Raw genomic sequence first — 23,555 nt, forward strand, 5'->3', positions numbered from 1 at the left:
CTACATAAAATAAGCGATCATATAAAATACTATAAATAATTGATTATTCATGTCCCTAGAAGGTATAACGTAAATGCAAAATATACTAAAAAATTTTGGTACATCGCGATCGCACCGAAATAAATATAAATATTTGAATGCAACATAATTACAAATTCTAGTAACTTTTTCCTAGGGATAATCGAGCAAAGTCACGTGGTGTTATGGCGAATTCTAATGGCGTATAAGTTGGACAGACTGAATTTATAGTGTAAATGTATTTCATTTGGTACCACTGACACCAAAAATTTCATGATTAATTTCTCTCTAGAAGTAGTGAACAAACTGCGTATACCTGTGCAAGTAAGCATAATTGAGGTGAGTTTCGCAGTTCCGTGGGAGGTTTCTGGAGTTAGGCGAGGGCGAATGTCGAATTTTCTTATCGTGGGACGGAGGTGCGCGTGTCAGGAGACCGCGGGAAAATGAATAATGACGAAGCGACCAGGAAGTGAAAAATGATCGAAGCAAAATGAGGAGAACGTATAACACTGCAGCAGATGTCGGAACGACCGATTCCCTCGAACAAACGAGACGTTTGCACAAGTAATATAAATACATGCGTTGATAGAACAATTCTCGTTTACGTCACCTTCCACGCATTATACTCGTAAAACTGTTCTTTTCCCCGATGCACATCAGATTATATTCGCATATTACCTCGCGCGAACATAACCTAAATCGTTCGTGCATTCTGATCTATCATTGGCGCGCTTTTATGCGCAATCCTTCTCTTGTTTTACCCGGAAAATTTTTTAAACGAACAACCGTGTTATCAACCTATAATTGCTTGGTACCGTAGACCGTTTTTTTAGTCATTTAAAAAGAATTAATTTTCAGCGCGTGGAAAATTTATACGAGTAAAAAATAACCACGTATATCAAGAAAAAAAAATTTGTTTTGTCAGTACACCTTCAGACGTCTCTTCTGTGTTATTCATTGTCTATTTTTATCATTTACTTGTAATAAACATTGATGCATATATATTTTTTGCGACATGATCAATAAATAATTATAAATACATGTACTATAAAATTTAAGTCAGTTTTCCGAATATCACATGTTTTCCAAGATTTTTGTCCATTTACACGAGAAAAATTATTTAGAAATTAAGAGTATGATTTATAAAGTTATCATGATGTAAAACTTAGAAATATTTCATTGATAGGGGTATAACAGATATCGCCAAAAGATTAGATGAACAAACTAGCCGTGCGTTAACAATAACAGATTTATTTACCCCTTCAGGGGAAACACTACGGGTGAAACTAAAAGATTATTGTATAAGATTAAAAACTAAAGATCCTGTTGGATATGCACGTAAAACTGAAGAGTTGTTATGGAGAAAAGCATTTTATGATATTGTCAATGCTGCTAAAAAATTACGGAAGGTAATTGTATTGATGTATACCATGTAAAGTGTCATTAGTTATGTTATAATATAGTTACTACTACATTCATGTATTTTTATGAAAGTACAGTATTGTTTTATTTTGTAATTATAGGGTAGTGTATGGAATGAAACAGAAAAGGCAGTGTTATCTGTTCACTTAGCAGTAGGAGTTGGATTTTACCATCATTTGATATTGAAACTGCAATTAGAATATGGTTTAGACCTACTTGGTGCTATTGATTTTGCATTTACGCTGAATGAAACTGTCTCATCCAATGTAAGCACATTTTCATTTCATTGCACAAAATAAATTATATAATTAACCTAATCCTTCTCATTTTGTATGTTAAGGCGAAAAATAAGGTGAATCAAACTAAAGTTCACACTGAAGAAGTGAAGCAGTGTGTTATTCGTTTAATTCATAGAAGTTTGGTATGTCTTGGGGACTTGGCTAGGTACAAATTAGAATTAGATCCATATTGGGATCCAATGATAGCGCAGAGGTATTACAAAATGGCTATAGCAATTGATCCGAACATTGGAATGCCACATAATCAATTGGGTACTATAGCAGGCAATAAGAATTATGGTCTAGATGCAGTGTATCACTACATCAGGTGTGTCTTGTGTACTGAACCCTTTGAAGGAGCAGAAGGAAATTTGAAAAGGGCCATTGTTACTCATTCTATATGCACAGATGAAAAGTGTCTTACATATATATGTATTTCAAAATTATTTTCTTTATTACAATTATGGGATTACGATATTCCAAATTCTGACAGAATAAATCAGGAATGTCAGGATCTTCTGACCAGCATTGAGACTTGTATGGCCACCGAACAGTCTGAATCGACTGTTACAAATTATAATAAAAATGAGAATAGCATTGAAGCGTACCTTCAGAATTGCAAAAACGAACAAACAAAGTATTTAACAGATGACATGATTTTCAAAATAGTGGCTATATGCCTGATGTCCATTTCAAGATTGAAAAGCAAAGAATCCAGCGAGGTGCAAGGTGTTGTAGCCATAACTTTAGCAATAATGTCTCAAATGATACAGTATACAATAACAAGATTGCAAGAGTCTTTTATAGATATACCGTTACCTAACATAGAGGAAGTTTTACAGTCAAACGACAAATTGTTACAAAAGGAATGTAGTAATAAAGCTATAAAAGAAGAGAACAACACCCTAAAGCAGCGCAATGAGAACAACAATGAAGCAATCTCTGAAGTGAAACATGCTGTGAACAATGTAGACGTTCAGAACGGATCCCGGAAGATTAAAGAAAAGAATAAAAGTTTGCTTACCAAACTCCGACGACGGAAACGAAGAAACAGCAGCGATTCGGATGCAAGTGATGGCGAACAGGCGACAGTTGGATCCTCAAGCGACGAGGTCAATTCAGACGTTTCCGAGACAGAGGACGATGTCTTGAGCGAAGGAAACGTTTTGTCGGATGATGCATTATCAGAAGACGCTTCGGACGATGAAAGCTCGCGTTTAAAAACGAAACAAGAAAAAGCAGACAGTGCTAAGGTAAAAAAAACAAATGGACACGTGGAACACGAAAAAAAATCCGTTATCACCAACACAGCTAATGATCAAGTAAAAAATGGCGAACAAATATCCGACAACCAAACGGAGAAGAAGGTCGACGATAATGTTTCTGTAGTTAATACTGGAAACGGAGAAACGCCTAACACCAATAACGCTTTTGTAGATGGTAATGCATCGTCGGACAGAGTAACGTACATTGCTCAACTAAAGAAGCAGAATTTAAAGGTGGATCAAGTACTGAACATTTTAATTGGAAAGGATATACTGGCTTCCATTAAGATATGTTGCGATTGGTTAAAAAGTAATCTAGATATTATAAAGATATGCGGGAAAAGTTCACGGACTTTGTTGAAGCGTGTTACGATTTTGTTGAATTTAATTAATATAGATATAAACACCGTATTAAAAACATTTAAAGATGATAGTATAATTTTGTCATCCGTTGAGAAATTGAAGGAGTGCGTGATAACGATTCCATTGCCGGAAGACGTCGACTTAAGAGGATTGAGTCTTCTAGAAGACGCCCATAAACCGCTCAATTGGAAGGCGTTGTATAAGTTTAGAATGAACAGACGGGAGGAGACTTTGTTGCGTGCGTTAAAATTAGTCGAATTCGGATATTTTCTTAATTCCGTTGAAGACGCCGGTGTTAAGTACGACCAGGCGAAGCAGTTGTTCGTAACGGTTGAATTAAATTCTGCTAACGCGGTCAAGGATAACAAGGAATTGGAAATGGATCATTCGCGAGGAAAGTTGATGAGACATATGGGGAAGTTATGGCTGAAAGCAGAAGTTTGCGCTTTAGAAAGTCGTTTAAGGTCCAGGTTAATGTCCCCTTACTTGGTACCTGATCATGAAGCTTTAGCTAAGCATACACCTGCTCTGAAGCGACTGGTGTACGCTAAAAAGTTTATTATTGTAATTCCTAGTGTTGGTTAGTAACCTAAAAAGTAACGTGTTCTTTTTACTATTTCTATTACTTGTAGATAATAAAAAAAATCTGTTTTTAGTCGTTTCTGCATTGGACGAGGTAAAACGCATCAGCGGACGTGCGAGAGAAGCAACGCGCTGGTTAGAAGGTCAATTAAAACGTGGTTCAAGATTTTTACGTGCTCAGAGACCACACGAGCGCTTAGCGTTACCGTTTATAAAAGGTCCACGACCAAAGGACAAAGAAGCGTGGTTGTTTTTCCAAATCATAGAATGCTGCCATTATCTTACACAACAGATGAAAGTTGGTATCACTAATGATACCGAATCACCAGTCGTGACCTTATTAACCGGTTGTAGTCCGGATGATAGAAAGGTTCTTACTTTTAGTCCTGATGGATTGGCGAAGAGTGCAGGTACCATTTTTATATGATATCAAATGGGTGTTTTTGTGAATTGATAATTAATTGATAATTAATTGATAATTAACATTAAATTGATTGCACTCTGTGTCAGGTGTCAATATTGAATATATCGAGACATTTCAAACAAAATGGAAGGCGTCAAGTAAAAGTCATGGTTGAGCCTGTTGAGCTGATAAAGATGATCATCATCTACTGCTTTCTCAAACTGACGTGAAAGTAAGAGACTGAGCCCTTCTTGAGAGCTGTGAACACGTTCAGCTGTACGGGCGAGTCTGAAAGGGCTGGAAACCCAAAAAGAAACATCGGCGGTTCTCCTGCGACAAATCAAAATGGAACTAATATCTTTTCCATGGAAGAATTCTAAATAATAAATTGGTTTCCTATTAACAACTCATGCTGTCTTTTACGTTTCAACGAATAATTCATATTTTCAAATATATTTTCTTGTAAACCATCTCCGGGCAACGATCAAATGAATTTACACATCATTTGAAACCCGTTTCGAATTACGATTTAATTGATATTAAAATAAATTTATGTTATAATCAAACAAAAGGGTGTATAGAACTTTTCATTGACTGAAAGTAGCGAACCACTTATGTATGGAATGTTCTTTCACTGATTCGAGAAGTGTACCACCTTGTGTATTGCTATCGCGCAAAACATTCCGTGGGTATTTAGTAATAATTTCGACGAAAGTTGAAGTTAGCATTTTCGAATTTCTAAATTTCAGTATAGAAATAAAATGAAATGTATTTTGCGTATAGATTTTTTACGAACGTGTTATTCGTGCACGACGGTACCTCCATTTCCGATTTCATAATTCTTTCAATGAAATTCATCATTCCTTAATGATACGACATATTTAACGCGTGACGTTACGTGTAACGTCAATGTGTTAGTGTTTTAAAGTTACGGTAGTGGCAGCGCGACATAACCTATTACAAAATGATTCGTGGTTTTTCGTAAATGAGACCAAAACCTATTTAATACGCGAGGTTCTTGTATCGTAATTTTACATTCGGTTAGTTGCCGTTCGGTGAAACGCGATAATCGTTCCTCCGAGGGGACGTGTTGCGTATTATTACGGAAATAAACTATACAGGGGCCCGTTGACATATCGTGTACTTTCTTCATCTCGTGTATTATGGCTCAGCGTGGAATAGCCGCTTAAGTTGACCCCTCTATGTGATCTTTATGATTCCTTGGAATAACTTGTTAACAAAATTCAGCGTAGTTTCTTTGAGAACGGGTTCGTGAACGAAATTCCCGTGGTGCGAAGAAAAAGCCATAGTATATTAGAAAAGCGGTGTGTAATTGGCCCTCGACGAGGGAGAATCGAAAGCGTCGAAAGTAACGAGTCATCTACCGATTCAAGATGGCAGAAGGCCAGGATACTCGAAAGAAAATCACGGTTAACGTCAAAACGCCAAAAGAAAAACAGACCATCGAGATCGAGGAGGATGCTAGTATCAAAGACGTAAGTATACATATAATATACCCGTAAATTTCATTAGCGGCGATATGTATTGCCAATCGTCACGTTTATCATTGTTGGGTTAACTTTATTAACCATTTTCCTCAACGTTTCTAGTTCAAAGAGGCGGTGTCGAAGAAGTTCAACGTTCAAACGGAACAGTTGTGCTTGATCTTTGCTGGAAAGATTATGAAAGATCATGAAAGTCTAAGAACGCATAATGTCACAGATGGCTTGACGGTTCATCTAGTTATCAAAGCACCGCGTACTCCTTCTAATCAGAATCAAGACTCAACACCAACGCAGAGACCGCAAGGTAGGGAAGAATGTTTGTTATTAAAGATTTGAATTCTATTTTAATCCTTAAACTATAAAAGTTATTAACTCTTACATTTATCTGGTTTTATATTTTTCATTTAGCTGACATAAGTGCCAGTCCTTTCGGATTAGGCAGTTTAGGAGGACTGGTAGGATTGGAATCGCTTGGCTTGGGTTCTGGTAATTTCATAGATTTGCAACAGCGTATGCAACGTGAGCTATTCTCAAATCCCGAGACGATGCGTGTGATACTTGATAACCCGTTGGTGCAAAATTTGATGAATGATCCTGAAAATATGCGCAATTTGATAACAACTAATCCCCAGATTGAGGAGCTGATGCAACGCAATCCAGAAATTAGTCATATGTTGAACAATCCAGAATTGTTAAGGTAAATACTGAGTTAATTAAAACGTATGGTAATTATTTTAAGAAAATTCAATTCACTTCTTTCGTTCTATGGGCTATAATGAAGGTTGTATATTTATATCAAAACTTTTTCAGACAAACAATGGAATTGGCACGCAATCCATCTATGTTACAAGAATTAATGCGTTCACATGACAGAGCTCTATCCAATTTAGAAAGCATTCCTGGTGGCTATAGTGCGCTTCGTCGCATGTATCGCGATATTCAGGAACCCATGATTGCAGCAGCAGCCAACGAACGTAATCCCTTTGCTGCATTAGTGGAGAATAATAGTAGCCAAGATAGTCAGACTAATCCACAGCAAGGTCAAGAGAACAGGGATCCATTACCGAATCCTTGGGGTCAGAGTCAGACTAATTCTTCTGATCAACCGCAAGGAAGAGGCCTGTTAGATTCGCCAGGAATGCAAAGCCTTGTCACTCAAATGATGGAGAATCCACAGCTAATGCGAACCATGTTGAATGCTCCTTATACAAGGTCTATGTTAGAAGCCATGGCAGCAGATCCTGCCATGGCTAGCAGAGTGATCGCTGCTAATCCTTTCCTTAGAGGAAGTCCACAGATGCAAGAACAAATGAGAGCTATGATGCCTGCATTTATCCAGCAAATGCAAAATCCACAAATTCAGAACGTCATTACAAATCCAGATGCTTTAGCTGCTATTATGCAAATTCAGCAGGGTATGGAACAATTACGTACTGTTGCTCCAGAACTTGTTGAAAAGTAAGTGGTTATGAGTATCCTCATTTGAAGTTACATTTCTATAGAAAATGAATGTTCTGTTTTAATATTTATATATAAATTTATAGTATGGGTTTGACTGTTCCACCCACGGCAACAACACCAACTGCTGCTACAACAAATGCAACAACACCAACCACACAATCATCAGACACGAATCAACAAGACGCATTCTCCCAGTTCATGGCGCGCATGGTAAATATTTTGTTTATCTTTATAATGTAATACTTAATTTTTAAATATTTCTGATATTATTTTGTTTAGGTATCGGCAATGGCTTTAAATCAAGGCGTAGAAGTGGATGGCCAACCTGTGCCTCCACCGGAAGAACGTTATAGAGCACAGTTAGAGCAACTCACAGCCATGGGATTTGTTAATAGAGACGCTAATTTACAAGGTAAAGATACATATATGTAACTTTTACAATTGTTTTTTTTCTTCGTATTTCCAATATTGATGTGCATTTCCAACTAACAGTTTAAACTTAACGAATTTAATGATATAGTCTCTAATCCGTTATTAAAAGGAAAATTGTTCATCTTTTCAGCATTAATTGCCACATTCGGAGACATAAACGCTGCTGTTGAACGGCTATTGTCTAATGGACAAGTGTCCATGAGCTAACCACCAATATGTAATACTGTTATTCCATTACTATTTTTAATTTTTTCCTTATTTACCTCTTGCAACAGGCGTGGTGAGAGATATTTGAGGTAACTGGCTGTCAGAAAATTATAAACTTCTACCCCAACTCTTGACAGAATACACGCTACTGACTCGTTCAATATGCATTTTTATTTTGGATTCGGCACTTCATCGTACGCGATACGAGAAGTACCGTTATGTAAATGTTTAACTTGTTCACGTGTTTCACTTTCAAAATTTCCTAGTTTAATTCTTTGTTCTGTACGTTTTCCTCGATGTGCTCTAAGTACTAGGTAGCTCTGTTAATGTATTTCGTCGGTGTAAATTTGCTTATCATGCATTCAAGAGAATTATATTGTTAGAATGTAATACCGGGGGGGCGAGGAGGGACGGGAGGAACGGGAGGAACGTGTTGCTCCATCTTCTTTCTTATTGTACATTTTTGGTGTTTCTTAGAAACAATGGAACCTGCATGGAAAATAGATTGCCGTTAAATAAATACAATGCTTCTGGCTTGATCAGTCGAATCACGAATTTTCACGGAGGACAATTATGTTTGCTTGAATGTACGTAATCATCATACTAGTAAATGTACTGCATGGAGCGTTAAATATGTTCGCAACAACAGAAACGAGGGTTACGGGGTAATTATCAATCGCTAAGCAACATTTGGTGTATAGGCATTAAAGATTCGTCGAAGGTTACAAATTAAAGTGAGCCAACGTAAATCCATAGTATGATTATTTGTTCCTCTTTAAAAAGAAAAAAGAAAAAAAGAAAGAAAAAGGAAAATATTCGATGATGCGTTAGCATTTTTCCATGTAAGTTTTATACGTAAGACAGGTGAGAAGGGTAATTCTGTTTGTTTCATCTTTATGCCGACGCACATTGTTTTCTCTTCTTTTTCGTTTCCTTCGTTTTTCTTTTTTATTGTATACGCAATAAAAGGAAAAAAAAACGGTAACTATGCACTACATGTCTTAAGATACAAATTTAGAGATTTGTAGCGTGATGATCGAGAATTCTATGGTGTAGGTTGTTTATACATAGAAACGCGCGAAAAGATCGATTTAATGAAATACGTCACATGTAAATGTGTTAAAAAAAAAAAATTGGAATATGTAATCGTCGATTAGTTTCTAAGACGTATTGAATGAAGAGGAAGAAAAAGAAAAAAAACTGAAATGAAACGGTAAACGTTGTAAATTATCTTTATTGTGGATGGACGGTAAAAGAACAACAACAACAACAACAACAACAACAACAAACAAACAAACAAACAAACAAAAAAAAAACAGTTATAATTTCGCTATTTTTGATTGATGTACGATTACATGAATATCCATGCGCATTATAATAAACTTTTATGTGTATTCAGTATACTTCACTAAATAAGGTATTCTGTACAAGCGATTATATTACAAAATAAAAATTATGGTTGATTCATATTAACGAATTTTAACTACCAGGTACGTCTAAGGTATTAATTTAGTTACCTTAGCAATACACGTTGTGAGCGGACGATATACGTATATAAAGCATATGTTTAGAAATAACATAGACTGGAACCTATGTAAAATATACATTTCGAATTGAGCCGATCTTCTTATTAATCCCTGCTACGTCACGCGACGAATGTTTCTAAAACCAAAAATATTTTCATCTAACACGTTGAATGCCATGGGGGTCACCGGTGACCCCAACCAAATCGAATTACCATAGTCCGCTCAATTAAACAAATATTACAAATAATACTAACACGGTGACATTCAGCTAGATGAACATTATCACAATAATAATAATAATAATAAAATTCAATCAAATGATTCAATATGTTTTTCCCATTTGATATTACCCCATGAAATCCCGCGGCGTTCAACGTGTTAAAGGAAACAAAAGAAAAAAACACCAGTACATTTCAGAAACATCGGTAGACGCGCGCGTTTCGATTCACTCGTCGAACAACCATACCGAATTCGAATTTTTCATGTGGAGTCAAACCGAAAGGACGATCTGCGCATCCCCCTCCACGCATCATCAACGAACCGCACCGTGGTACGATCAGTCGGTTGGCGCGGCGGTTCAGTGTGTGTTGATCGGTCGCACGGTACCGGTGTTTCTGTGTGCGACGACGGTCGACCGTTTGGCCCCGTACGTGTAAACGCCGCCCGGCAATCCTCCCTTGAAAACGTGGTCGGATTCCGGTGGTCGCGGATGCGCAAACCGCCGACGTTTCCAGTGTGCGTTACCGTGGAAAACCCCTGTCCGCGTAGAGTGTGCGCGCGCGCGCGGTCGACAGCGGCGGCGGACGAATCGCGTCGCGGGCACGCGAGCCCGCTGAACATAGCCTCTCACGTGCGCGTTTGAATTTTCGAAAAGAGCGGGACCGGTGCGGGTGTGTGTGGTACAGTGCAAAAGGTGGTGCGACTCCTGCACGCGGTGCATTCCCGTCGTCGAAAACGTCGGCAGAGCCAGCGGAATGTGGCACGAGGTGAGTTAGCAGCCCGCCCGGTTTCGCTTACCGAGGCCAGGGACGGATCTCCGCGGGCCCTTTTCCTTTCCCCCGCGGTTTCACAGCTTCCACCTAACCCTTTTCTGCGCGGACGTTTGCTCGTTGCCGTGCGAACCCGCCGGGTTCTCCCCCCTCTCCCCCCTCTGTGCCCCGTGTGTCCCTTTTTTCGTCGGAGGCAACTGTCTAACCGTGATCCGCGAAATTAAGGGAATATGGAAATTCAGGTTATCCCCCCGCGCGTCGCACGCGAATACCGTGGGGTTTATAACTTAGACACCCCGTATAACGTAGAATCTTTCGGACGTAGGAACGACGGATTGGAAAAGCGTTCCGAGGCGAGGCGAGGATGGAAAGTATCAATTGCGTATTTATGTTTGAGACGTTATACACTGTGCTCGAGTTGGTAGCGACTGAAGTAAATGATTTGACATTGTGATGATTGAAGGTATATTCCGCTGTATTTATTTTCTCTTTTCTTTGAGGACTCTTGTTGATTGTATCGATAAATTAATTTGGATTATCAGTTGTCTTATGGGATTGTGTTCGGATCAGTCGAGTACTTTCCCATTGAGAGAGTATTGTCACTTGACAAATTGATTCTCCGTTTATCGATATTGTAAATTGTTTTGAATATTTTGAGTTGCGCCAATGAAAATTATTGACAGAGTTCGATGAGGTCAGGTTGAAAAATGATCGAACACCGTCGAACGTTCCGATCGCTCGATAACAGCTCCGACACTGACTTTTTAAAAGATGATCGTTGGAGGGGTCACGTGACCGATGCGTTGATACGTTTAACCTATTTTGTTCGTTTTCATCGGTCGCACGGTGCCATTTTCTACAATGAAATCGTTCCGACGATGAAATAATCGTACGATCGAGATTATTACGTTGTCTTCGAGTGATACGTGAATTACGACGCATGTTCGTCTCGATACGGAAAGAGAGGGAACGGTATCTCGTTTGTCGAAGTGCGATCGATAAATACGTTACGCGGCAACCGTTTTTTGAAACACCGTTCGAAATGTAACTCGAAGACGTTGGTCACGTTCCGTTGGGATTATTGAAATTTTTCAATTTCCCTGGAAACTTCGTCGAGACAAATGATTTGACAGAAACTGCATACGAGGTGTCCGTTATCTACGAATCGCCTGGTAAATCTGAATTGACACGTTCATAATGAAAATGCAATGAATTATATAGATATTGTTATTAGAAATTATAAACTACGTTATATTTAGGAACTCAATTCATTTTAATATTTTGTTTAGATTTATGGGATTGAAGAAAATATAATAAATAATTAAATTAAACGTTGACAGCGAATGTATTGAATAATTCAGTTGAAATTTAAAAAATTGTTATTTGTCATTTGGCAGTATAATCCGTGGAAGATTTAGGTGTTACAAGTGGATATACAAGGTGTCCTCGAATAAAGGAACGCTTATTTAGTACAGATTGTTTGAGCATACGGTTTAAGCGATCACCAGCCATTAACTATTTAATTATATGTGCACACCGAACGCTAAAAATACCGCTGTGTGTTCGTTGGAGCTCAAACAACGACCCGCTCGTTCCAAACACTGCTTCTCCACGCCTCAATGTTAACAGGAGCACTACGCGCCAGACAAAATGACTGGTTTTCGTTTCCTCGATTTGAAATTATTCATATTTAAAAAGCATCAAAGATTTGACATAATTTTGAAAATAGTTCTCGAACACTCTGATGAATATCGGAAGAAACCGAAAATATTACAACTTTTATAGTGATTACATATCAATCGTATTAACCCTTAGCACTCCAGGTTGTTAATCTATCAGCAACTGCAACTAATTTTTATAGTACTCCTAACTAAAATGAGAAATGCTATAATATTCCTTTTATAATATAATATTCTTCGATCTTTTATTTTCCTTGTTCACACGAAATTTGGATGCGTGGAAAATTTAGTAATCTTAGGGTAGTTTCTTTAAGATTAACATATTTAATATTATAGGTGCAATATTGGAGCCAGAGTTCAAAGGGTTTAATGCCCAGTAGTTCTACTGTTAACTAATCAAATTGTCTTTCGAAACTAGTCATTCGTTTAATCACGATTCGATCAAATGATCACCTAGTACCATTAAACTACCGAACAATCGAATCGATTTTCTCTAATTTACTTACAGCAACTCTAAGAGTGCGTCTATTTAGATTTCGATTAACTAATTCAGTTCTCGTATCGCTGAACTAATTACTCCAATTCCTCGGAACAGCATCATGTCGACAATTGGAGAAGAATTCAGAGATAGGTCATTCCGATCTAGGTCATTTCACTTATTTACTTCGTCCGATGCGTTAATTTGCAAACTGAAACGTCGCAGCTGGCCGAACGTTATCAATCGGCCCCGCGAAAAGCAGTTCGAGCGTGATAAGAGGACGATCGAACGGAAAAAGAAATCGATGTAAACGGTTCGGAGAATTTCAGCCATGCAGACGCTGTTCCAGGCAAATGGTTCACCAGTTGGCATAAATAATGGGGTCACGTACAAGATTAGCCGGCTCCCTTACGTCATTGCCATAACTTCGCTCTCGTTGTCGTGATCGGCATCTACGCGCCGTCGCCGGCTTCTTTCGGTCTTTCCCGATGCAGTACGCTCCTCGATCGACCGCGATAATCGCGTCGATCGCGCGAACGGTCCCCAAATTCATCCGCCATTCATTCGCGAGGGACAATCTTAACTCGTCCTTTGACTTGCTTACCTTTTTATTTCCGTAAGCTTTAATAAACAAAGAATCACTGTTAACGCTAGATTTACGGATGTTTGTTCTGCACTTTATTCCATTGTTCCTAGAAAATTAGTTCGTCTATATAAATCGCAAAAATTGTAGTTTAAAAACTAGAGAATTGCAATACTCGCATAATTGCACGAAACGAAATCGACGAAAGCTGTTACTAAAGAATGTTTGAAGGATTCGGTATCCGTCAAATTGACGGGTTCCGTAAATCTAATGTTAGCGTAGCTATTGTTAATTGCTCGGTTCATTTTCCAAACTGAATCAGCATCGTTCAACTAACTGCCGCGAGACTCTCGAGCGTTTCTTTCGTTGCCAAGTTAAACGGCACAATAATTAATCGCTAATTGCCACGGTTTCTACTTTACTCCGCTTTCTTCCTCACGTTACCAAATACCTTTCCGACATCGGTCATCTCGCTGCAACCGTAATGGCAACTTGAAAGACCGCTTGACAATCAACGTGTTAACCCTTCGAGGACGATCGTTATCTCGCCATCACACTCATACCTGCAGTGCTGTTGTAAACAATCAATTTAACCCTTTGTACTCGACGATGCTTTTCACAAGCATTCATTATTTTCTGACGATTAACAGTATTATTTGCAACTCACATGAACAAACATCTTGCATGAATTATAGGGTTGTTTTATTTCTGTTTCATTTAACAATTGATTCAACATTGTATACTGAATTTTTCAGTTTAGTTTCGTTGCGTTCAATAATGGCGACTGAGAGTCACCCTCGAGTGCAAAGGGTTAAGAATAATTTAGCCTGAGAACGACGTTTCCTCAGTTGACACTGAAAACATCTGACGTTCAAATGAAATTGTGTAATCTAGATTGACTATCAACAAAGACGGGAACCGGCACAGTTACCGAATTCCCTCGATGAAAATGATCGAAACGTAGACAGCGTGTTCAAAGTGAACGAGAGTTCAGCGACACGACGATTTTTCCTGTGGGCACTGAGAGTCACCTTTCGAGTGCAAAGGATTAATTATTCGAGTAACAAGAGCCATTACGCAGTTCGAAGTTGAAGGTACACTTTAGCTTGTTCCATCGAAGACTTTCAGCACTTCGAAAAGAGCGCGAGGGTTCGTTAGAATAATGGTGAATCCGCCCATGGTTTTCGACGGCTTACGTCGTCCCTGGTCGCGGCGAGGAGTGGTGGCCTCGCGATTCGTGTACGCAGGATATTTCGTACCCGTTACTCCCTCGAACGCATTCCATCTCGCGCCGTTGAATCGCGCGGCCCCGAAGATTAATTTCCTTTCGATCGGGCCCAAGCGTTGCGCCGCGCCATCCTCGGCTTTTCTTCCGTTTCCGCCACGGCCATTGCTGCCTCCTTCGATCCGCGCCTTTTATCCGCGCGCTTTCTCACGATGGGCTCGGATCCGCGCCGTAACCGATATTCACCCCTAGGATCCCGCGAGGGGAGGATTCTTCGAGCTGTCCCCAAAACGGGTCCCCTCTCTTTGCGCCGTGTGTTCTTGAAGATTGTATGTATTTACCGTTGTGAATTCTCAAATTGAGAACAAATTAGACAAAGACGATGATTTTTTTTTAGTTAGAAAATGTTAAGTATTGCTGACGAAATACTTCCGAGTGCAAAGGGTTAATATCAGCTCAATGTTAACACGTTGAACAGTGGGTCACCGGTGACCCCAACAAATTGAGTTACTATTCACTCAATGAAACGATTATTTGGAAACATTTCTATATTATAGATACTAATTTCGTGACATTCGAGTAGAAGGTGCAATAATGCGGTTCGATCAAATGATTTAGTGTATTTTTTCCATTTTGTGTATTCTGCTTTATAAAATTGTGAGACGTATACCTATTTCTATCTGGTCTTTAGCACAACTTATATTGTTTAATATAGAATGAAGACAATAAACAACAAAAAAAGGTGTGAATATTGAAAAATTTATACACATATTTTAGGAAAAGTGAAGTACAAAGGCGATTCAATTGTCTATAGGAAATTCTACTCGAAACTTTAAAAACATTTGACTGGTCGCGGTAGGAATAGTGTTAACATTAAATATCAAGCTTTATAGTCCCGCTATATCAAACCGAGTGACAGAGTTGCCTCTCGAGTGCGGAGGTCGATAGTTTACTCGCTGACACTCGGGTAACACTGGAATTGCAGTTAAGCGTGACACAGTGAACGACAAGGGATATTCCTGGAGGTTTCGTTTCTATCGTCGAGTCGATTTCTTTCCGGGACACTATGTACATCGCACGCCGGAGATAAATCACGGTCGATCGTGTTTCATTGCTGGTCGAGGATTTTTTCGGACGGAGAAGAGAAAAACGGCGGATAAACGAGGTAGGGGGGGAAGGGAGTGGGAGTCGGAACAGCGAGAAATTTCGAAGGCGATAGGGGATTGCTTAATTTAATTAACGTTGCCAGCGGTGGAAACGAAAATACGTTGTCAGTGGTGGGTCGAGCCCTGCTGATGAAGGCATACGAAGGTTATGCTGTAGCAAAGGCACTCCTTAGTTCTGGCTCAAGGTCGGACTATTAACAGGCTGAGGCACACCGACGGGTTTACGTCGTCGTTTACGAGGAACGGCTTGTCGCGACTTCTGCTTAGGAAATAGTGAAAACGGCGAAAAGCCTCGGAGCCCACGGACACGACGATCCTCTCCGACGCGTTCGCTTTTCCCCGTTTCAGGGGCGAAACGGTCGAACCGCAGGGAAAAATGGAATTCTTCCCTTAGCACTAGGTTTACGGGCATTTATTGTACAGTTCATTCTATTGTTCTTGGAGGAGTTGATATTCGTTCATTTAGATTTTGGAAATTGTAGAAATAGACAATCAGGATTCATATTCGTGTAATTGGATCGACGAAAACCGATTGAAACATTTACCAAATAATGCTTATAAAATTCAATCTGCGTCGAATTGACGCATATTGGATTTTAGAAATATTATTTTGTAAATGTTCACACTGACATATACCCCAATTACCTACTATTAAATCTCCAGTTTCAATCTAAATAAACGAGCATCGATTCTTTTCGGAATAATAGAATGAAGTGTACAATAAATGCCCGTGAACCTAGTGTTAACCCTTAGCACTCCAGGTTGTTAATCTATCAGCAACTGCAATTTTTATAGTATTCCTAGCGAAAATGAGAAATGCCATTTCTTCGATCTTTTATTTTCCTTGTTAGCACAAAATTTGGATGTGTGGAGAATGGAATAATTTTAGGGTAGTTTCTTTAAGATTCATTAATATTTGATATTACAACTGGTGCAATATTAGATCCTACAGAGTTCAACGGGTTAAAGTACAATCTGTTTACTAGATGTTTATCGTTATAATACAGAAATAATCTTAACATTTGTCGAGGATCCAATTGAAAGTTTCACAGTCATTGAACATACGGACATTTCCGCGAGGAACTGCAGAATAAATTTGTGTATTTGTCAGGAACAAAAGGCACTTTGCATCGAGGAATGCGCTGTTTGCAATATTTATAAGGAATTATATGCAGGTTACCGTAATTACTCGGTTCCAGTGCGAAACGCGCGGAATTAGAATTGAAAGCCGGGGAACGTTCGTTTGGAAAGGTGTTGCAGAGGTTCGGAACACGGAGCAGAGGAACGGTTGAGATTTCTAATATGAATTTCTAATGCGAGAGCCGCGCCAGGCGAGTCTTCCACGGGATTTTCAATTCCGTCGTGGGATAAACGATGCTCATCGTTCCACGACGGTATCGTCGTCGCGTTGCTCCGCGGACGTTGCACGACGTATTTACAACTATTTCCCGCGGGGAGCGGAAAGGGAGAATGAAAATTGCGGTCGCGTCGCGAGAGTCGCCGCGATAGGTTCTTTGACTCCTCGAATCCGGTTGAACGGCGATCGTTAACGTCGCGTTATACTTCCTGCATGAATACTCCGGAGGATGCGCAAGTGTCGGAAATGATAGTCGTGTCCGGCAGGAGGATATCCCGCCTGTGCGCGCACCCCGTAATGGTTTCGAATTTATACGGCGCGCGTCGGCCGCGGCGAGCTCTTCTTCTTCTTCTTCTTCTTCTTCTTCTTCTCTTCTTCCTCCTCCTCCTCCTCTCCCCTTTCCAAAAGAAAAAAACGCGCTGAAAAACCGAGGAAACTGGGGTCTGACCTTGGATCGATTCACTGACTCGACCTTGGGATCCTTGCCAAGTGACCGGTCCACGATCGATGACGCGTCGATAAAATTCCACCGCGATCTCTCAATCGACTCGGACCACGGCTTCCGGTAGATTGTTTGTACTTGTGATTAATCGTTGCGGGGATCCTGTTTCGCGGTCGTGGACGGTATCCTTCGAATCCTTTGAACCTCGATGGTTCGAAGCGTGGAAGCTTGGGATCTTAGGATTTTGGAACTTGGAAACTTTAGAAATTTAGATTCAAATTGTTGGAATATTGGAAGTTTGAAATTATAGAACATTAGACGTTTGATGTATTAGAACTTTAGAAGCTTGGAAGATTGGAACTTTGGGATTTCTGAAGCTCAGAGTTCGAAAGCTTGCTTTGGAAGTTCATCTGTAACCTTCGAACTGAAGGAACTGCTCGAGAAAGTTAGCCAAATCTCGACGCCGGCGTGTTGGCAGCCTCGACATTCAGAGACACCCAGTACAACGAGAGAACGTGGTGTATCGGACGAAAAGGTGGTCCCGCTGAAACTAAGGCCGGGTCCACATCAGCGCAAGAACGCGTACGAAGTAGTGGGTGGGTGTGACGCGCGTGGCCGGTCGTCCATGAAACCGAATTTCGACGGTCGGATCGAGCGGGATCGATCGTGTTTCCCACCGAAATTTAGAAGGCCAAGCCGGGTCAGGCCGATGTGAATCAGGCTTAACGGCTGCGAACGGCGGCAAGAAGCTCCTTTCTCCTCAATCCCGAATCCGACTAGCGACAATGAAATATTGTTCCAGGCAGTCGTTATCATCCGGCGCATCGTTGGCACCGCGTGGAAACGACATTTCGCGTGCACCAGCGATACGGCTCGAGAAAAAGCGATCTCCTTAGACGGCGTAGGGGCGGCCGGGGGCGGGGGGGACGAGGGAAACGGAAGCAGAATGAAAAGTGATCGCATTAAGAGGCGCGAACGCCGGCGAAAACGTCGGGTTACGAGAAGTCAAGCGATACTCGCGTTGTGTGTCGTCGACTTGTGCGGTCGCTGCTCGCCGCTGCTCTCGCTGTGTGCTCTCTCTCTCCCCTCCTCCTCGCCCTCTTCCTCCTCCTACCGGCAATTTTGTAATTTTCCTTTTTTCCCGCTATTCCCCGGCAACCGAGGCGTCGTTTTACCTTTGCTCGGAGGGCCGGCCCCGTCCTCCGTGTCGTTCCTTTCCAGTCAGCTCTGGCTTCGCTGTCCGCGATTCGCGTTAGAGCCCGGAACGAAACGTTTAGCGTCGTTTTGAAGCTCGCCAGCTTTCAGCCTTGAAACTTTCGGACCTCGGAACCTTGGAACTTTGGAACCTTGGGATCCGGGAACTTCGGAATCTTGCGACTTTCGAACTTTGGAATCTTAGGACTTTGGCACGTTTGAATCTTGGGACTTTGGGATCTTGGGATCCTGAACCTTTGGGACTTGGGATCTTGGAGTCCTGGACCTTTGAAACGTAGGATCTTGGAATTCTGGACCTTTGAAAATTGGGATCTTGGAACCTTGCAACCTTGGAACTTTGGGATCTGGGAATTCTGGACCTTTGAGACTTGGGATCTTGGAATCGTGGACCTTTGAAATTTAGGATCTGGGAATTCTGGACCTTTGAGACTTGTGATCTTGAAATTCTGGGCCTTTGAGAGCTGGTGCCTCAGAATCTTGGGACCCTGTTCTTAGGATTTTGAGACATTGGAACTTTAGGATTTTCAGATTTTGTTCATGCAGCAACTGGATTACCCGATGATCCAACAGTCTACCGACTAACCATCATAGGACACGCCGAGCTCGACTCCCGTCAGCTGTAACAATTCCTAGTCGTTAAACCCAGATCACCTGAATACGAGTCGCGCGGACTTTCCTTCGCGGCTGGCAGAACCGGCGGCGGTTTCTTGGATGGAAACTCGCCGATGAAACGGGAGAGATCACTCGCACGGCAAAAGAAGTGGCGCGAGGACTCGTCGACGGGAACCGACTCTCGCTATAAATGATCAGCAGCCGACAGTTCTTGCCCTTTTGAAGACGCGGTGCCAGATACCGCAGCCTTGCCCGTAAGCTGTTCGTTTACGCGACCAGCGGGACTCGCTGTTTGAACTCTGGGATCGACACACGCAACAGTTGCTCCGCTTTTCTGCATCCCAATGAACGGCGCTTCGAGACTATATTACAAACCGCGTCTACATCAACTATGCTAACCCTCGTACCTACACATTTACATTTTCGTACACAAGAAAGCGGAACACCGGTTCACCGGTTGGCGGTGTCAAACCGTAGCATCTTGAAAGTGAAAGCACGTTGCTCGCTTAGACACAGTCATTACCCGGCCAGTTCTCATAGTTCCAGTCGCAGCGTTCGGTCGCGAGGAATGCCCTCTGGAGTGTTTCGCGACGGTTCTGCTCACGAATGGAAGACACCGATCGACCCGCTAGGCGAGGCATCTCCATAATCGTAGCACGAAGAGTGTCCGGCGTGGGCCATCGGTTGGGAAACGCTGGGCATAGACAGAGGCGATAGAGAAGGCGGCCGGGACCGCCAGAACCTCGTGAGGGAAACGAGGACGAAGAGGAGAAGGCGGAGAGATAGAGACGCGCTGCGGCCCGTCCGAGGCGAAAGAGGGAGAGGGCTGAGAACCGGAGAGAGCCCGATGTCCATTCAGCAGGCACCTGCCACGTTAAATTCAACCGGGCCAGGGCTCGGACGGGCGCTTCCTTCGGAACGGACCGGCGCAACGAGAGACGGAAAAGAAAGAAGGGCCCCGAACGGGTCCAGGATGTAGGAGGAACAGGAACAGAGATCGCCCGGGCCGCCGGCGAACAGGCGGAGGAGGACGAAGACGCGCCAGGGACAGGCGAAACGGCCTGCACACGGGGAAGAAGAAGGAAGAGGGCCCAGGCGCCCTGTTGGTACATCTCTCTTACATCACTCCGGCCTGGCCGCGTCCTTCCCCGAGCCATGGGACCGCACCACGGCCAAAAGAGAATAAGGAGAGATATCACGCCGATAATGTAACCTTCCTCCTCTGGTCCTGATCATTCCTCTCCTCTCTGTCTGCCGATTGAAATTTTCGAACTTCTCTTCCTAGCCTGTTGATCCTCTCGCTCCTCGGGCTTCGATAACTTTATCCTCGAGTGTTCCGCCGTGAGTTGGGCAACCGCTCGGACGTGTGCTCGGATTAACCGGTGTTCTAATCAGCTCGATACGAGTTGTCGAGTTATGCGGATTACCGAGATGCATGGCTGTTTTCGATTAGCAGTTCGATGAGCAGTTTGAGGTGTATCTTACGAAGGTCTGTTGTTTTTGGTACATGTGATAGTTGATTCGTGAATGGATTTAAAGAGGATCCTTCGATAGATTGATAGTTTGATGAATCAAAGAACGTACCGGTGTCCTTGGAAATTGATTTCTTATCTGGAGTCTGCAGCGCGGGGCTCGTAACGTTTACCCTTTGTCGTTTGACGGTACTCGTAAGTACCAGTGTGTTTAAGAGGCCATAAAGTAGTGATAGATAGGGGATTGTGGGTTTTTGCGCCGTCGCGGCTGTTAGTTGTTCCGTTTGTGCGCAACTTGTCCGGAGGTCGGCAGCGATCGTCGCGAGAAATCAATTTCTCGTCGTAAGATATTCCGGGATTCGATGTTTACGCCTCGCGACGTTAACGTTGCGATGGAAGCTCGATGGAAGAATTATTCGTCGGAGTCGCGCGATGTAACAATGAGTGATGATGATGAAGACGGAGATACTGTAAGAAGCGATATTGGAAAGGATTGAGGCTCTGCGAGGACTTCGTTTCGAAATCGGGCAACGAATTAACATTGATCGCGGCGGAATTGCGATGGAAGCGGGAAAAAGAAATTGTTCCTCGGAGCTACGTGAGGCAACAATGAGTGATGATGATAAAGATGACGGTACTCGCGCGTGACGCCAAAAACCGCGGAGGAAGTCTGAAAGTCGCGCGAAAAATTAATTTCGAGGTCCAGCAACAAAGAGATAAAATTGATCGCGGCGAGTCGGATCGGGGCAATTGCGACCGCGGGGGGACGCTAAACCGAGGATTAGACCGCGTGGTTCGAGGCAAAAAGCATTCTTCCGTAGAGTCATCGCGCGCCCGCGGAGGATGATGGTAACCCGTGGAACGACTGTTTACGTTTCGCTAGCACGAGGTTAAAGCGTCATTCCGGTGGGGTCTGCAACTATCCCCGTGATTGATGTTGCGTTCTTTCCGCGAAGGCACTCGGGAAACAAACGCGAGGAGGAGAAGAGGCAGCAACCCTCGTGTTTGCTTTTTACACATTTATCCTGCGTGTAATCCCCGCGGCCATTTCTAGAAGTCGAGCGTACTCCAGACTTTGAATCGGCATTGCTCGATCGTTACAACGTTCCCGAACACGGAAATCATTAGAATTCTGGAATCTTTCAACCCTTTCCCCGCAATAACGCGCCAGGCTCGCGGCGAGGATTTTGAGCGGCACTTAACAAGCGCGAATTCTTGTTATTCGCCCGAGTCTTATGGATTCGAATTGAATGTTACGCGCCGGTTGTCGATTTTTCGAGAGTTACATTTCGAACGTTTAACGGTTACGTTCGACGAATATTCCCAGTCGTAGAACGAGGAAGACCGTCTACCAGGGGATCGTTAATAAAGCGTTGAACTATATTTCACTTGAGTTTCCCGCGGCTCGGCCCCGGGAAACGTAAATTTCCATAAACGTCCGCCGCTGGCTAATTATTAAACCGGCGGAGCGCGCCGCGAAAATTCGCGAAAACGAGCAACGAGCGAGGATGCAGGATTGAAAATCGTGGGGCGCGCGGGTTGCGCGCACACGTGCGGCGCAGGAATGGCGCGTAAGAGATATAAAAGCTGAATGAGAGGATCTACAGCCTTGGCCACTGTGCGGCGAACCTGAAATCGCCGAGTGTACGCAGAAACGTGCATCGCGAGAGAGGAAGAACTCGCCGCCGACGGAGAGGAGACTTGAATTTCACGAAAGGGACACGATTTCGTCCCCCTTTAACCCGGACCAGGTGGTGCCGATGACTATCGACCGCGCAGCAACTGGATTCCTAACATAATTTAACACGTCCACCGCCAACGTCACGTATTTCTGACGACCTGCACTTTACGCGAAGAAAATTTACGTTGTAGACAATGTCGGTTGAAGTTTTTAGACCTGACATTGCAGTCGAAACTGGATGATTTTTAGTCTCTAATATTCTAGACGATTTGTCGAACTTATGGCCAACTTAACCCAATCACTTTACCGGTGCCATTTTGTTCGTATCAAACGAAACATTTGTTATTAGTCTACATATCTTTGATAAAGCTTGTTAGCTACATGTCTTCATTTTTGGTAATACTCCAAACTATGTAAATTGAGTTAATTGGCTATCATAGTTCTTAGTTTATCATCCAGTTAGCCAAGTCAGCAGACACTTTTGTCCAGCTTTCTGAACGCAATCATGCCCAGGCAATTCGGAAGCTCGGGTCATCGATGACATCAGCGCGTTAACGAACATACGTGACTATTCCGCGAAGCCTCGTCTCTGTTCAGTCCACGGAGAGGATGATGGCTCCCGTGGGAGACCGCGAAGACATTTATTATTCGAGGGGATAAGTGGCTTCGGGAACGAGCGTCGGTAATGAGTGTAAACGCCGGCAAAAACACAGGAAGAGGCCTGTACCGTGGGTGGGGGATGGGATATTGATGCGTGTCGGGTACATTGTTGGAATGACTGCGCGAAATTCGTCGGGGAAACGTGGCTGGAGGCTGCCAGGGCTTTTGACGCGGTGCAACGACGCGGCAGGTAGCCGGAGAGGCGCGCAGGAGGCCGGGGAGGAGAAGAGAGAGGCATATTCGCACGTGTTTTGCCCGGTATCGACGCGATTCCGACGGCGCAGCGGCCATTGAAGGAAGCATTAATGTATGACCGCGCGATTACTCGCCGTTATAACAGTATACCATCATCCTGTCTTAAACGGCCAGCTAATAGGAGAGGAGAACCGTCGAATATATCATTCGAATGGACCCGCGAGTTCCTCCTTTCGGCGTAACTTGCGGAGGACACGATGCGATTCGAATGCGTCTGGGCCTGGGGATGCGCGAGCAATCGGAAAAATCGGGAACTCGCTATTGCCAGTCGATCATTCG

General features: G+C 42.6%; 3 protein-coding genes across 3 annotated transcripts in view; all 3 read left to right on the top strand.

The window, feature by feature from the left end:
* The first annotated feature begins 295 nt into the window (after positions 1-295).
* Positions 296-4,737, top strand: Smg5 (Smg5 nonsense mediated mRNA decay factor). Its single transcript, XM_031992567.2, has 6 exons — positions 296-582; positions 1,205-1,427; positions 1,542-1,706; positions 1,781-3,926; positions 4,003-4,338; positions 4,439-4,737. The coding sequence occupies exons 1-6, from the start codon at positions 509-511 to the stop codon at positions 4,504-4,506; spliced, it is 3,012 nt and encodes a 1,003-aa protein (XP_031848427.1). The 5' UTR covers positions 296-508; the 3' UTR covers positions 4,507-4,737.
* Positions 4,738-5,234: 497 nt separating this feature from the next.
* On the top strand, positions 5,235-9,405 carry Ubqn (ubiquilin). The gene is made up of 7 exons (XM_031992589.2): positions 5,235-5,827; positions 5,942-6,140; positions 6,245-6,533; positions 6,647-7,294; positions 7,381-7,507; positions 7,577-7,709; positions 7,860-9,405. The coding sequence occupies exons 1-7, from the start codon at positions 5,726-5,728 to the stop codon at positions 7,934-7,936; spliced, it is 1,575 nt and encodes a 524-aa protein (XP_031848449.1). The 5' UTR covers positions 5,235-5,725; the 3' UTR covers positions 7,937-9,405.
* A 608-nt stretch (positions 9,406-10,013) lies between these two features.
* The window catches only part of LOC116433909 (uncharacterized), a 62,878-nt gene continuing 49,336 nt past the window's right edge, over positions 10,014-23,555 (top strand). The window contains exon 1 of the mRNA XM_031992553.2: positions 10,014-10,448. The gene's annotated coding sequence lies outside the window, so the exon portion shown is untranslated. The remainder of the gene's footprint in view (positions 10,449-23,555) is intronic.

This window comes from Nomia melanderi, chromosome 10 (assembly GCF_051020985.1).
Source record: "Nomia melanderi isolate GNS246 chromosome 10, iyNomMela1, whole genome shotgun sequence".
In the NCBI taxonomy this organism is placed as follows: domain Eukaryota; kingdom Metazoa; phylum Arthropoda; class Insecta; order Hymenoptera; family Halictidae; genus Nomia; species Nomia melanderi.

What these genes read in the sequence shown, in the direction of transcription:
- Smg5 (XM_031992567.2), top strand. Translation starts at nt 509, where the DNA reads ATGAGGAGAACGTATAACACTGCAGCAGATGTCGGAACGACCGATTCC. An exon ending in TATTGTAATTCCTAGTGTTG is followed by an intron (nt 3,927 to 4,002) that starts GTTAGTAACCTA and finishes ATCTGTTTTTAG; the next exon opens with TCGTTTCTGCATTGGACGAG. An exon ending in TGGATTGGCGAAGAGTGCAG is followed by an intron (nt 4,339 to 4,438) that starts GTACCATTTTTA and finishes ACTCTGTGTCAG; the next exon opens with GTGTCAATATTGAATATATC.
- Ubqn (XM_031992589.2), top strand. Translation starts at nt 5,726, where the DNA reads ATGGCAGAAGGCCAGGATACTCGAAAGAAAATCACGGTTAACGTCAAA. An exon ending in ACCAACGCAGAGACCGCAAG is followed by an intron (nt 6,141 to 6,244) that starts GTAGGGAAGAAT and finishes TTTTTCATTTAG; the next exon opens with CTGACATAAGTGCCAGTCCT. An exon ending in TAGAGACGCTAATTTACAAG is followed by an intron (nt 7,710 to 7,859) that starts GTAAAGATACAT and finishes TCATCTTTTCAG; the next exon opens with CATTAATTGCCACATTCGGA.